Below are 16,230 nucleotides of genomic sequence, written 5' to 3'. Positions count from 1 at the left end.
GCTTTTATTCAGAAGTTTATCTATGAATAAAGCTTAGAAACTTTAGTTCTATATAATGCCAGCACCCAGAACCAGAACCTTTGCATTCTGCAGCCCAGAGGATGTCATTGTCATAAAATCCAGTTCTGAATCCCTTACACTGAAGTAAGTACTCATATAACTTACTACACTAAAAGGGTGTTAGGAAGAAGGGCTGTGCACCCAGGGCCTTCAGGCAACACTAAGAACAAGAAGAAGGAGAGATGCACTGAAATTTGCCTTGCAGCAGCCAGCCAAACGAGTATTTGCTGTTGTGGGGAATATCTACAGCATCAAACTTAGGAGTGACTGAACCCTTTCATGTGATGGCATTTTCAGTGTTAATGCTTCTGATCTCCAGCATATTGAGAAGACTTTAAAGGAAAAAAAAGGATAATCACAATCAATAGAGGTGATCTTATTTATCCTAGGGTGCATCAGAACACCTTAATTCTGAATATATAAGCTTTCCTAATGAGGAAATGGAACATTAAAAGTACTCCATCATTGTTAAAATGTATATAACTCACATATTGATCCTAGCTGGTGATTTTTACTGCTCTCCTAAACTGTTGTTAGTTGTTGGCACTTTCCTGGCTTGAGATATTTTACGTTAGACTTGAGATACGAAGCACACCATACTGGTTGCTAAAGTCCATTTCTAGTTCTAATTTCTTTCAGTAAATGGAAAATATCTGACCAAAAAAAGAGCCTTTAAAATCATGTCAGGTTTCGATTTTGTTTTTATTTGTGGCACTAACAGACATCAATATTTTACAATATATAATATATAGTCACATTAAATGCAGATGGCTAAATATTCTCGTGCTTTCAACAGTCCATAGCTATACATTTTAAATTCCAGCTTAAAGAAAAGATCTTCCACCACAGTAGTCTGTGATTATAAAAATGTAAATGTACAAACTTCCTCTTCTTTAGTTTCATTACAATATAGGAAATGTGAAAATCTGTCCTTTTTAAGTTAATCAATTTAATGAAATATTTTCAAGATATGTACAACAACAAATACCAAAGTAGTTAGCGTTTGAAAAAGATGCTGCTATAAATACTTGTGAGACAACATACAACAGCCATATGAATTAGAAACCAAGGGCCAACTTATGCATGACCTGAAATATAGACCACAGAAGTCCCGGATACTGATATAAACCAGCTTCACTTCATTTTACAGTGCAGAATGAATTCTACATCTTGGACCTCTATACTCTGAATCTTATTTCTAACCTTCACAGTCTGTTGCAAATAGAGATCCTTTAAGGTGGCTCAATATTTTTGAAGTGCCATGTTTGTTACCAGGGTTCAGCACATCTCTGCACATTAGCATTCTATACGTCATATCCCATAAGTAACTTTTCAGTAGACACTGTCTCACATTCATTATTGATTGCCTGCTCTCTCAGAGCTCCAGCAGAGATACAAAATTTAATTTTAAAACCCAATGACCCCAGCACATGACAATTTAGGTATCATAACTTTTTTCTTGTGATTGGTTTGTATAGATCTTTACTCTGGTTTTCACCATAATCGATTACAGCCCTTCTTGAAATAAAAAAAAGAAGCAAGTAAATAGTTTGAAATAGTTACATATTTTTAACAGCTGGAAATGAGTATTACTTTTCAGATAGCTAGCAAAGCTTTTTTGTTTTGCCCATAAACACAATTAAGTATTAACACAGGACTGCACAGTGTTTATATTCTTATTAACCTGCCAACAAGAATAGTTTATTGGCAACCTTAAATATTCAGAGGCAAAACACAATTCCTTGGCACAGAAGCTTTACAGCAGAGCAACATATTTTCCCCTTAGAACCATTATGCAGGAACACAGAGAAAATTAACTACAACTTATTTTGGCTTGTAGTCAAGAGAATAAACTAAACTTCTTGATGTTTTTTGCCACTTCAGACTTTGAATGATGATTATGGGTGCATACGGGGTTAGATTTTCCAGTTACCTATTCTTTTTATAGGATTCAAACAAGCAGAGGGACCTGTAACAAAGAAAAGCACATGATCATTCAAGATATTTTTAAACCTCCAACTGTTGACATGGTTAATCAAACATTCTCTCACGGGGCTGTTCTCAAGCTTGGTCTCTTCATCTGCTCCTTGAGACTACTTAAGCTTATCTGCTTTGTTTTCCAGCTATATCGCTTGGTCTAATGAAAAGTGCTATCCTTCCCTAAAAACCCACACCTCACACATTCTTAGGTATTATGTTTGCAATTGTGTTATTTCTGGAGCATAGGTGGTGCATTTTCCTGTGAAATTCCTTCATTTTGTGGAATGAACAGAAGCCCAGGATGCAAGTATGCAACATGTGTCAGTTAAAATCTGTTCTGTATTGGTTAGCTGTCACTGGCCATAAAAATCAATTGATGAGTACTTTGCTTCCTGATTGAATGAAGGAAACTCCCAGTGGCTTTGATTCAGGAAAACACTTAAACAAATGCTTATCTTCCTTCCCAGTCCTCAGGTCATCTAAGCATATACTTAATTTTAAATACATATGCTAAGGTGCTCTTCCAAATTCAAAGTTACTGAGCTTTGATTCTATCAGAGAGATATACATAAAGGTCCCCACAAAAGCTGAACAGGAATAATACATTTGACCAAGTCTAAGTTTTCCATTTTGACCCTTACTCTTGAGGAAAAAAAATAGGTCATGGTATAAATTATTAGCAAGGTGAAGAGTTCAAATTATGTTTTATCTTCCAATTCAAACAGAGTAACAGCATGCAAATTCCTGCCTCTCACTGTGCATGGGAACTAGAATCACTTTATAGGTTCATTTGACTACCTGTAAATCAAGCTTGGCCAACCTTATCCTGCGGCCTCCTGCCGCATTTCCAGCCTACCAAAGCCTGCATAAACGGTGGCTTTGAGTCTGTAATTTCTTTCATTGCACCCACAGATAAAGATGATAAGAAACAGCATTTGTTCATTCACAATTATACGTCTCTGCTTATGTGAGAAATAGTCCACTGCTTGACACAAAGGTATGGAACTAGGCCATGCTTCCTAGAAGACACTCAACATGCCATAACTCTGATTGACGCGTTACTTGTTGACAACCAACTCCAAATTATCCCAGAGAACACAGAGACTCATTGCAATTGGTGCAGTAATTATCTTACCTGGCTCCTTTGATTGCCAACAGAATGATACACTGCACGTATCAAGAGCTGACATGACCTAACTGATGCCAAACATCACCATGAATGCTTGCGGGAACTTTGATAGAATCAAATTAATTTTTAAAAACTCAGTGAACAAATAGAAAGGGCTCCGATATTTATTGGAAATGCATGGAATCTGCAGAATCTCCCTTGCACATACCATTAAAAAGTGGTTTAAAGCAATCACTTTACCAAGTGCAACAGCCTGTTCTTCAGAGATATAACTTGCTTTCCCCACCACGTGCAGATGCATTTCCCTGCAATATTTCTACCAAATCCCTGGGTTCACCTCTTCCTAAAATGAGTGTATGGCATATAAGCTAAAGTAACTTTTACAGTTTCCCTTTGTTGAAGAAGATCTTTATTCCTGCATGGACTTGTGCTGCAACTATACCTACAGCTAGACATTTAACGGGTTATTTGCATGTGTAGTTATGAGTTTTTTCCACAAATAATCATGGTAAATCCCAAGGCAAATTACATAAACACAAAAACACACATGCATTGATATAGAGAATTTCAGACATCTAGCTATGTTAATTTTGCATTTTATGAGATCGCAAATAGGAAGTTAAAAACTGCACATATAGATCTTAACTATATGACACTGTTTGACACAATTTAAGGAACACACTAGTTCACTTCTAAAATAAGGATGTTAAATGGTACAGCTCTATGGCCTGTGTTTTGTCCAACAGAATTAACCAAAATTTGGTCTCAGATGAGCTGTTTACTTCCTAGATCAACTGATTCTGCTTTGCATGTACGGCAGACCCCATGGCTTGGACAGCCTCCTGGCTAGTGAGACATGTTCATTTCTGGTTAAGTAACCACCAAAGGCACCAGGGAACCCATCATGGCTGGTGGCTTTGCTTTACTTGATGCAACCTCCCTGACTTGCTGTTATACTCTGGATGTGTTGGACACCTGTCAGGTTCCTTGACAGACCATTTCAAAAACTGAAAAAAAGGGCTACTTCCTTGCACATTGTCAGGTCTTCTCCAGGTTGGTAAATTCATCCCATTCCTGTAAGACATTTGTGTCTCCCTTTCTTTTGGGTAGGATCTGTAGTATAACCACTTTCTGGCAGGTCCCTGAACTGCCCTGCACTGGGGATGAACCATTTCTTCAAAACAATGAGTGATTTATTTGCCAAAACAGGCACAGTACTCCAAAAAATGGATTAAGGAAGAGTGAGGAGAGCTATGCATATACTGTCTTACCTTTACTTGGCATTTCCCTCAAGCATCTATTTCTGCTCTGGTTTCTTTTGGCTGACCCAATTAGAGATTGTGCTGTGCAGACCCTGACTCTCAGCTAAGCAAGGTCAGCCTGCAGCAACTTCTCTCCTCATTTCCTGCATAGCGAATCTTTTAACCTTAAAGTTCATGACTTTAGCAAACAGCTGTGTAATCAAGGGAGGAGTGGAGGAGCTGCCTTTTCACAGATATTACTTGAGCTCAAATGTTTGTTGGGATGCTCCTTATCTAGGCAATTGGTTGCTTTTTACATTTGCTTTCCCTGACAGCTATGTTTGATCTACTTCCATTGCAACTAACCCCACATAAATAAGCACCAAGTCACACATAATTATGCAACACAGATTCTTCCCAGTTCTCCACAATACTAGCTAAATAAATGACTTTGCTGTCAGCAACACAGATTTTTCCCAGTTCTCCACAATATTAGCTAAATAAATGACTTTGCTGTCAAAAGCCTTTGTCCCAGAAGACTTTGAGAAGACAGTGGAAGAGAAACAGATGCCATTATTGAACTGAACTACCTACTTTGCTCTCTAGTTGCTGCAACCAAAATCTTCCAGAAACCAAAGCCAAAAACAGCGCTGTGCTCATATCTCCAAATCGTAACATCATAGAACTTTGACAGAGGAGGCAAAACAAAGAAAAAAGTTTGCTTCAGCCCTGGCGCAAAGCAAACTGTCAGCCACTGCCTACAAAAATCACAGTGTTCCTTAGACAAGGGTAAAGGATGAAACCCCTGATATTCAGCTATTATGTATTCTCTCTCATCTATGGATTCAAATTTTGCTGTCACAAGTTGTCCAACTGCAGGGAAGGATCTGAATTTGGCTCTCAATATAATGCATAAAACTAGAAGATATATTAAAACACATTGGGTAGAAAGTGTTTTCAGAAATCTGACAACATTTTTACTTTAATCAGTTATCAAGGGCATGAGATCTCAGATGTCAAAGTGTCATGATGACTTTGGCATACATAAGACTAGCTTGCATATCCAATATCTGGAAGGACACCACAGTAATAAGAAAATCATACTCTGTCTTGGACAAAACACTGCTCTCCTTTATTTTCATAAGAGACCTATATAATGAGATGTACTCTTCTGTTTTTTCAATGTCAAAAGTAGCAAAAATTATTCTGTCTTGGAAATGATACAAGACAGGCACAGTATTTAGCAGAATACATCAGTCTATCTGGTGTACTTTCATGACCTGCACTGGTTATCCAAGTGTTTTGAAATAAATCCCCAAAGATATGATAAAGACTTGTTTTCATGAGTAGAGCTATGGATCCCCTCAGAGACTTCTGCAAGAGCAATGCAGTTGGAAGAATAAGAATTTTGGAAGTACCTAGAAAACAACTTCATGATGTACCCTTGATTGTCCAAGTCTCATTTTTTTCTGTCAGTTGGTGAAGTGGAGAAATAAAGGCCTGACTTCTTCATAATCTGTAGTCTTAGAATCACGGAATTTCTCAAATTGGAAGGAACCCATAAGGATCACTGAATCCAACTCCCTGCTCCTCCCAGGACTGCCTAAAACTAAACCATATGACTAGGAGCATTGTCCAGCTGCTCCTTCACCTCTGTCAGGCTTGGTGCTGTGACCACTTCCCTGGGGAGCCTGTTTCAGTGACTGACCACCCTCTTAGTGAAGAACCTTTTCCTACTGTCGTATGAACTTCCCCTGACACAGGTGCATTCCACTCCCTTGGGATCTATTGCTGGCCAACACAGAGAGGAGACTGTGCCTGCCCCTCTGAGAGCTGCCCTCCTCAAGGAAGGCACTGACTGAAATGAGGTTGCTCCTCAGCCTTCACCAAGATGAACAAACCAAGTGTGAACTCAGTTGCTCCTCATAATTGTATGCATAACATAGATGTAATTTTTCACATGAAAAATTAACTGCACATCCAGATTACTGATGTAATCAGAACATGCTGATGTAAATTTCCCTGAAACACTGACTTGTTTGTGCCATTTGTATGATTCTGTGGAATTTCTGGTTTATCAGGAACCGGATTTTTTGATAATTTTTGAATGTTAAAATTTGAGTGCATTTTAAAATTATTTAAAAAAGGACCAGTGAGCAAGGTTAAAGTCTATTTACACATTTATGGCTGGCATCAGCTAACTCATGTGTTGAGAAAACTACATCTGCTTTTCTACATTCCCTTAAGTCCTTGGATCAAAGTCTGTTCTTGGATACTGCAGTGTAATATTGGGATGCCTCCACTCAGGACAATTGATCTGCTTCTCTTTACCAAGAAGCACAGCGTAACTTGAGATTGGGAAGAACAAACTCTGATCAAAGAGATAAGTGAAGTTACTCCAAAAATCACACACAGGCAACTGAGCATTCAGCCATCTGGGAGCTGACCAATTCTCACCCAACCACAAAAGTGAAACACACATCATTCAATTAATAAAGTTCAGGCAGACATTAAATTGACCCCACAGTTTTACTAACAGCTCTCAGCACATGTGATCAAGGTTTAAGTGTTGGGAATTGAGGTCTAGGACACACTACTGAAATTAGGAGAGAATATTTATTTATGCTAACTTCAGGGTCTCATATCTGATCTTTCTTAGGCTCATCTTGTATAAAGGACATCCAGTATTATCTCGGATAATACAGAATAAAAAGGTCATGAAAATGCCTTCTGAAATTATGCTCTTGATGGTCTCTTTAATAAAACACATTGTCTATTCATGTGACTGCACACGTGCATGGGTGTGTTTCATTAGCTGTTCAGAGGTATCAAAAACATTCCTGATCGTTGATTCAGTTAGAGGAAATAGTGCATGTACCTTCTTCTGATGGAAGAAAGAAATTTGCGCCTAGAAGAGCTTAAAAATGGTTCTGAAAACGCAGCAAGCATAGGTTATTTCTTCCGCAGTAAAATATAAAAGTATATTTACCTTTCTTAACTTTGCTGCTCCAGCACCAGAGCGAATGGCCTCCAACAGGGCCTGCCTTGCCTCCATTGGATTACCTGGAGCTGTGGCAGAGGATTTAGGAGCTGCTGCTGACAGCTGAATGGGAGGTGGTGGTGGTGGCTGGGCAGGGGCAGGTGGGATACACAGCTGCTCTTCCTGAAGGTCTTCTGCCTTCTGCAAGGACCTTTCTGCATCCCTAAAATGCTGCAGCTCTTGGGAGGCCAGTGAGGAGATCTGGTCATCATGCAGTTGAAAGAAGGTGGTTAATATCAAGCATGGTTAAACTGTAATTATTTGACGCACTTTCAGTACCCCAATTTCACTTTTCTTGGACGATGTAAAACCCACAGAACTTTTGTTTGCTCATGGGGTTGAACATCTGTTACTACTCACTCACATCACTCAGCTGGGCTGATTACCAGCATCGAGGACTTGGCATTGAGTCTGTCTCAGAAACTCAATCTTTATTTACTGTGAGCTTCAGCATCCTGTAACTCTTCTTGGCATGTAAGGTAAGAGAGAAAGTTGGACTTGGTATTAATTTGGAAACAACCACAAGGGTTTTGGAATCAAGGAAGATATATTATGGCTGCAGTAGCCACCCAGGAATATGATTACTTTTTGCAGTCTCGGCTGCACAGAAATAATCTCAGATGACAGGGAAGCTCTTCCAGATCTGAGCTCTCAGACATAACTTCACTAAAAAAAAAAAGCCATTAAACCTAAAGTTTCCAGCCATACTTTAAAAAAAAAAAAAGAAAAAAAGACCAGAGAGAGCCACGTGAAAACACTGAGAATGAAATCAATTGATTATTCATCCAAGTGTGTTTCTGTGGAATTTCAGAAACTAAAATTTCTGCACAAATTACCAGCTTGGAAACTCATTCTACTTTAAATGCATGCAGGCGAAGAAGATAGTCTTTCAGACTAAGCCAACTTTTCCATCAACTGTGTCAACAGATAGTTTTGCCATTAATATCATTACTAGTAATAATCATGATGAATTGTTAGAAATTACAACAATTCAGCAATTATTAGGAAATTCAGTACTATGGGCCAAGTTCAGTACTATGGGCCAAATGTTTCCAAGCAGATCAATTATAGTTCATTTCTCAGACAAACTGCAGCACAGAGCTTCTGTGATGAAAAATTAAAGTATTCATTTCCCCTAAAATAATCCACAGAGAGCTCCTGAATTCCCTCCCTATACATACATATACACACAATATATATATGAACATCATGTCATGTTAGATAAAAGGTGAACATTTGAGACAACATGAAAGGCACATCTGTATTGAACCCTGTGCATACACAAACACACTGATTTAACTAGCACAGGTGACATGGTGTGAAAAAGCATACGGTTTCTAGGCAACTTCCTTTAAAATCATGGCAAAAACTTCTCTGCCAGAGGAAAGTATTTCAAAAAGTCTTGGTGATGACTTCATTGTCAGAGCCTCTTTTGCACAAATTGCTACTTATTCCTAATGAATGCAGAATGCAGTTAAGTATGTGTGAAGATTGCTGCTGCTTAGCACATCCTGCTCACAGGCTCAGAGGAAGCTGTGCCCTACCTGCAGCAAGGGCAGTAGGATATTTGAGGGGTGAAGTAATTCCCTAACACAGGCAAGAGAATTTTTCTATCTCATGCCAGCTATCTGGATATGTGCTAATGAACTGAGTCATTGCTCAAGGGAAATGGGAACCTCCTTGCCAAGGACACATCTTTGGCCGGATTAGTCAGCTGAGTGAAAACTAAGGCTAGAACAATGCAGGTTTTGGCTATTAGGAATAAGAGATGCTTTAATGATTAGATAAATCTTTCAGAGAGTAGGAATCATCCTGCTGTGGTGAATGCTGATGAAACATCAACATTGATTACTTGCATACAACTTGCACCACATTAGCAGATAAGCAGCATGTAGCATGAAGCCCTAGTGTGTTTTCAGGAAACTGGGATTGGATATATATTGTAGGTAATGCAAATACATTAATCCAACTGCAAACTCCGGAAGTACAGCTTCTCTGTGTGGAGAAGCTGTGGATGCCCCATCCCTGCTGGTGTTCAAGGCCTGGTTGGATGGGGCCTTGAGCAACCTGGTCTAATGAGAGATGGCCCTGCCCGAAGCAGAGCACTGGAACTAGATAATGCTTAAGCCCTTTCCAACCAAAACCGTTCTATAAAAAGACCCCACCTAAATGTGAAAATGACGAACATTTGATGTCTTCTATGTACACTCCCTGTAATTGGTTTGGATTTCTACATGCTTCTTTCCAAGCTAAAAGCACACTATTTGAAAGACTTCTAAATTTTATAGCAGGGAATAGGATTGAACCTGCTACACTCTCTGCCTAAGTCAGATCTTGTCTTCTGGGATATGGTCACCCCCTCAACTTCTCTCTTTGCAGCACAATGTTTCATTTGTGGGATATTTGGGTTTATTCAAAATACTCAGATGGAAAAGACTGCACTTCAAAGATCACTTACCATCTTGATTCCTCACCTTTTTTAGCTTTGACGTGCCACTGTGGCCTCTAATTGCTGCTAGTAGGGCTGAGCGCTCATTCTCTGGCTCCGTGTATGAGGGTTTCCTGTGATTGCCATTTAATGCACTGTTTGAAACCTAGAATATGAAGGGAATAAACCTCACATTGTTATTAGATATTTTCTTAGACATAGCTTGGAAACACTTTTTAGCACTTGTATCAGAATGCAAACTATGAAGACAAATCAGTTTGTCTTTTTTTGGGCCTGCTTGTAAAACCTTATTCACGCTGAACAGTAAGGGTATGTGTAGATAGTAATGCTATACTCAGAGATGCAGTCCATATCCCCTGAGCATGAAGTCAGTGTCGTACTGTTATCCCCTAGTAAAACAAAATGCAATTTTCTTTCACTGCAGGTATTTACAAGTCTTCTCCATGCTGCGTGTTCCTGTTTTTACATAACACACTGAAATGAGGGTTTGGCTCTTGGACTAACCTCAATTACCTTTCCTTTATCTGTGTCTATGCACCCTCAGCCTCCTCCAGCTAGTGCAGCAGCCATGATGTTGCATAATACACAGGATGTGCAGAATAAGCACCAGCTTGGTCTGCATTTTGCCATTATAAATTTTTCAAATGCCTTGTGTTCTCCGGCTCACCAGCAAATGCACAAGTTACCAAACCTCTGGTGTCTGACAGGGTGAATATAGGGCTCTGCAGTCTGATCAGCTTGAAAAAGGTTTCCACTTTACCTTTCTGAGTTTCTCCTTTCCCCCTCCTGTTTGAATGGCTTCCATTAGGGCACTGTGCAATGATGTGTCTTTTGGAACTGGCTTTTGGATGACAGGCTTGAACTTCTTCTTTGGTCCAAAAATATTGGTCTGCACATTAACATCCAGTTCACCAACAGTATTAACATCTGAATCGTCAGGTTTCTCCTCCTGTTCTGACTCTGCATTTGCTGCTGCACCATTTAGCTCAGGTGAAACTTTAAGTGAACTAACTTGTACACCATTAGCAGGACGCCATTTAGTGACTCGCAAAGATGAGCTGAAAGAGGATGGGACTCCTTGGAGATCAGGAGACTTGAGAGATGAGGCTGAATTAGTATGGGTCAAAGTCTCACATTTCTGGTCAAACACAGTCTTTTTCTCTGCTACACTTTGTTTGCTGTTTAAACCATGATCATCTTCTGCACTGTTGTTATCCTTTGTAGAGGATTTAGTAAGTGAGACACTGGCATTCTTTTTATAGAAACTCACAGGAGTTGCTTGATTTGGTGCCCTGATATTAACTACTTTGTTTTCCATGCCAGAATTATCACCAGGTGTAAATCTGTGGGATGCTTTCTGACTGCAAGCAAAAATACTTGAAAGTGTTTCTCTTGTTTCTGCTGATTCTGTTTCCACAGGGCTATATTTGGCCACAATAATACATCTTTTTGGTGAAACTTCTGCTTCATTCTTAACCTCTCCTGCCCCTTGCTTGCTTTCATCTTTCTCATTATATTCCATAGTGTCAGATTTAAAGGTAGTTGCACTGATGTGTCTTGCAATGGCAGAGGCAACATACTGACTTGAAGTTCTCCTGTGTGGCTTCACGAATGGGAGTTCCAGCTTGTCCTTACTAACAGCTGGGGCTGCTGATGGTGTTACCTGGGACTGGGTAACTGAAAGAGCTGGTTTGGTCCTTTCATTCTCAGACTGTCTCTCAGCTACCTGGGCAGTAACAGTTTGTGATGCTTCAGGTTTTGGAGCTGCAAGACAGACAGGTTTGTGTTCATGTTTTATAGCAAAGGGCTTAGAGTTTGTGGTGACTGCTGACTTTTTAGGAAAATGCTCAGCAGTGTCATCACTTTGTTTTTCCATAGAACTTGACCTCCAGAATGCCTTCACTCTCCCAATATGAATTTCCTCATTTTCATCAGAAGGAGAACCTTGTACATGTTTACTAATACTTGGGCTTGGGCCTACAAGATTGCCTAGTTCATCAATCTTGATGGCACCAGTGGAGAGTGAAACTCCTCTATCAAAATGTCTTACTTCAGGTTTGGGAGGGACAACTTTAAAGGTTGTCAAACCCATTTTAGGTTCGTAGCTTGATCCGGAATTCTGGGCTCGATGACACCATGTGGGTGTTGATGGGACTTCTACTTCTGTTTTTTTTGCTGGTGGCCACTTAAATTCTAACTCTGATTTACTTTTTCTCAGAGATCTCTCCCTGCTACTGCATTCATTAACTGGATTCAGCTTCTCTTTTGCTGTACTGATTTCAGTAGTGGCTTTGGAGTGAGATGGACTCAGCTTGGATTTACATTCCTCAGACTTCACACCATGTTTAGGAGAGAGTTCCAGTCTTAAGTTCCTTTCATTTCTTTTTTCAAAGGAGGATGAGAGAGATTCAAACATATCTCTCCTCTGTTCCACAGGCAAGTGAATGAATTCAGTTTCAGATGGTTGCTGATATATTAGGTCCTTGCATATAGCTCCACCATCTGTGTGTCCCTTATCAAAGGAACCTGCATTGTTGTTTTTATTTGTGAAATTACTTGCATTAATGGAGTCTGCTGAGATATTATGTGAAACCCTAATCTCCATCTCTTGATTTTCATCTGATTTAGAGGTGGTAACTTCTGGAGCATCATCTATGATTGTTACTGGAACAGAAATGGAATCATCTTGGGTGACCTCAACTTTTCTTATATGTGGGTTCAAGGCTTCACTGGTGTAGTCGGAGTCAGAGTTACTGACTTCATCTACTGCTGCAAAATACACATACAATGTTACATATAGACAGTATCTAGGCAATATGAGTATAAATTACACAAACAGCCAGTACAGGTTTAAGCAAACCAGGTATTTTAGTTACACTTAAAGTAACAGGCTTTTTTCTATGCCTGTATTGCAAAAAAAGGAGACGTCTGGGTCCTTCAGATTGTCTGCTTGCTGATTAGGATCAGCAAAATATTCCTGCAGTCCTCCTGCTTCAGCCAGTGGGAAACACACAAATGTAGCTGAAAGCAGAATTTCATCTATTGTTCATACCTTATCTTTGACTAACTTATCTAAGTGATAAACATTTCACCACATGACTCCAAAGGAGAAACATTTCTAAGAAACAGTAAGCAACTCCAAATTATGTTTCCCAGACCTGGTTAGTAATAACAGCCCAGCTGAAGGATTTCCTTGAGCAAGCAAACAAAGAAACAGTACTTTTATTTTTTCTCCATTCTTCTCACCCTTTATTACCAGTGACTCCAGAAGCCTCATTGTGCAAGAGGGCTATATATCCTCTCCAATTTGCTGGTATAAATCAAAGGTTACAACACAAGCTAAGGAACGGCTGTGTCTGAGAACTCACAAGAAATCAAATCAGACTCATATCCATTGCAGAAGTATTAAAATGAAGATGGGAACTTAAAAAAGTATTCAATGTCATTTGTTGACAGACCAATAATAGAGAAGTATTTTTAATTCACAGTAGGAAAAAGAGGAGCATAATATGACATTTTATCTCTTCCCACTCTTTCATGTTTTTCCATTTTTAACTTTTAAATGTGCCTGTTAACACAGAGGAGACACTGGGTACAAAAATGATCCATCCTTTTCCACTTCATCATGATAAAATAAAAACAGAGGGATTCTTCATTAAACACAGAGCTAAATTCGCAACTGATTTAGCTTCACTGAAGTCAATGAAATTATACCAAATTTGGCTTATAAAATGTGTCCACTGACTGCTGTTCATCTCTTTGTGGTAGAAGACACTGAAATACAAGGACAATCTGACATGCAGTTTGAAAAATATTCAGTGGGAGCCTATAAAGGGTGTCTGCTCCTGAAGCGAAGGAGCCACTTTGGGAGGACCACATTCTACCTCACACTCATCAGTTGTTCCCCATGAACTCAGAGAGAAACATATAGGGATATCTCAAGAATACAGCTTAATTTTGCATCCACTGGCTGTGTCTCTGTCTTTTGTGCTTTGGAGGTAACACAACCTTTCCTACCTTCTAAATCTTCATCCAGGTCAGCCAAAGTCTGCTGGAGCTGTGCTGCAATGAATGTATCTTCACTCTCATGCTTGGCCAAAGCCATTGCTTCATCTTGCCTGCTAAAGGAAAGAGGAGAAAATCATTGGGTCTCTCCCCTTTCTTTTCACTTTGCACTGTTGCTCTGAAACACACTCTAATTTCATCCCCTTTGCTCCCACTGGGGTTCTGAAACTCATTCCCTCAAGTATGAAAAATGTGTAGCCTTACACACAAACCACCATAGTGAAACATCCACATGTAGGAAGGATCTCGGTGGTGCTTGAGCATACCCAGCGTGCTGGTAATCAAAAGATTATGATTAATAAAGCCTGCAAAGAAATGGTCTGGCTTCAGTGTGAAGTACACACTTCAGCTAGACTGCAGAAGCACAGCATATGCCAAGACAAATGTTTTGCATATCCATATAATTTTAAGGCAGACCACTAACCATCCTATGCACCCGCCATAACAATATATGTGCACCTTAATTAAATAAAAATTGTATGGTAATGAAAAATAAATATACTCAAAGTACTGTTAGACAATCACTCTGCATCTTGAGGTGTGGGAGGGAGTGAAAGCAATTTCTAATGAAACATATCAAGTGACCTGATTTTGCCAGAAAACTGATGAAACTCTACAATGACCTAAGAGATGTCTGAAATCAGGATGAGTGCCAAGTGTTCATTTGTGTTATTAAAAGAAGAGAAGAAAAAGAAAATTAAACAAAAAACCCCCCCTAAAAAAAACCCCAAACTAAAATTAAAATACAAAACCAACCATCAACAAACCAACAACAAAAAAACACCTGTATGACAACCTGGTACACAAAGTCCTCCTTTTTTTTAGAGGAAAATCTTGATCAGCAGAACATTTTTATCTAAATAATTGAAACTATAACTTCACATTGGACAATTTATTTCTTTCAGTTACCTGACACAAATTTAAGATGCTGTGGTTTGTGACACTCTATCTAAGATTTCCCATTGTGATTAGCTTATTGAAAGAGTAGCTTTCCATTCTAGCCACACTTAAGCTAACTCTAGCTGGGTGAAGCAGATTTGCCCTTTTCAAGATCATACCCTTAATTGCAAAGATACAGTAACAGATGACAGATTTTTTTGTTAGTTTACTGAACACTACCTGAAAATGCCATTTTTCTTCTTCCCTTTAGGATAGTAATGTGAATAAAAATTCAGGGGTGTTTCCTGACATTGATTTAAATTTTGTCCGACAATGTACCTTCATTTTTTGCTACTTTGTTGTTTGATTTTTCCCTTGCTCATACCAGGAGCAAATGAAAGGACATGTTGAAGCATCAGATATTTTATTTTATTTTTCTTCATTATGTATCTACCATTCACCTGTCCTTTATATCTTTTGTAGTAGTCCTGCAGCCTGATCCTTCTACTCTTACCTGAACAGCCTGGCACTTACAAAGCTGACTTCATGTATGTGGCATCAATGAAAACAACAACACACACCTCCAAGGGAGCCTTCCAAAACTGTCATGCACACATTCTTGTGCATCCGAATGCACAGATGGGATCAATTCAAGACAACAAGGCTTGATATATGACTAAGAGGTTTCCTAAACTGCAACCTAAGACACAAAGCAGAATTGGTCGTTTTAAATATAGAGGAAGAGACAGGATGGTCTGCAAGTGCAATAAAATTTCTTCCAACATGTGCCACTGACCTGAGCTTTGACAGGCCCTGAACATCCCCACAAGCCAGTGTGGTCTAATGATGCTCAGGCTCTACATCCACACTGCAAGATTCATGGGGAACTGAATTTTCCCTGACAGATTACAAGGATAGTGGAACAAATCAGTTGAAGTCTCCAGTGCAGGCACCTACAGTCCAGTGCTGTAGGACAGCAGTCCCTCTGTACCCTGAGGCGCACGCGTACACACACACACACACGGAGACACACACACACATCCATAAATCAATGAGATTACTCATCCGAGCAATCTGACAAAAAGACTTACACTTATTGCATCATTCGAACTGGGAGAGAAGACTGGCAAACAAAACTCTCAATGTGAAGATGGCAGAAAGAATGAACTTACTGAATTTCACATTGTTCTCACAGTGGAAAGTTTCAGAAAATTATTAAAAAATACTCTCCTCTGAGTGCATTTTAAAACAATATATTTGCATGCTCAGAGAGAGCACTTCCTACGGGAGAAACATTCAAACTGTGCACCAGCTAAGCAACTGGTCTATCCATCACAGAAAGCAAATACCACTTTCTTCCTTACAAAGCTGGTCTTGCAGAATAGCT

General features: G+C 39.3%; 1 protein-coding gene across 11 annotated transcripts in view; it reads right to left on the bottom strand.

Annotated features, from left to right (window-relative positions):
• Positions 1-743: 743 nt before the first annotated feature.
• COBL (cordon-bleu WH2 repeat protein) overlaps positions 744-16,230 on the bottom strand; it is a 183,842-nt gene continuing 168,355 nt past the window's right edge. For 8 of the 11 annotated variants that reach the window (XM_063399241.1, XM_063399258.1, XM_063399183.1 and 5 more), the window contains 5 exons: positions 13,917-14,020; positions 10,660-12,668; positions 9,925-10,044; positions 7,400-7,651; positions 744-2,029 (listed from right to left, as the gene is read on the bottom strand). In XM_063399241.1, the coding sequence (XP_063255311.1) occupies positions 2,012-2,029; positions 7,400-7,651; positions 9,925-10,044; positions 10,660-12,668; positions 13,917-14,020 (2,503 nt within the window). In that variant the 3' untranslated portion in view covers positions 744-2,011. The remainder of the gene's footprint in view (positions 2,030-7,399; positions 7,652-9,924; positions 10,045-10,659; positions 12,669-13,916; positions 14,021-16,230) is intronic. The other 3 variants (XM_063399202.1, XM_063399193.1, XM_063399212.1) reach the window with 3 other exon arrangements.

Source organism: Prinia subflava, chromosome 1 (genome assembly GCF_021018805.1).
Source record: "Prinia subflava isolate CZ2003 ecotype Zambia chromosome 1, Cam_Psub_1.2, whole genome shotgun sequence".
Lineage (NCBI taxonomy): Eukaryota > Metazoa > Chordata > Aves > Passeriformes > Cisticolidae > Prinia > Prinia subflava.
The sequence above is the reverse complement of the archived record's forward strand: the minus strand, read 5'-3'. Positions and strand labels throughout refer to the sequence as shown.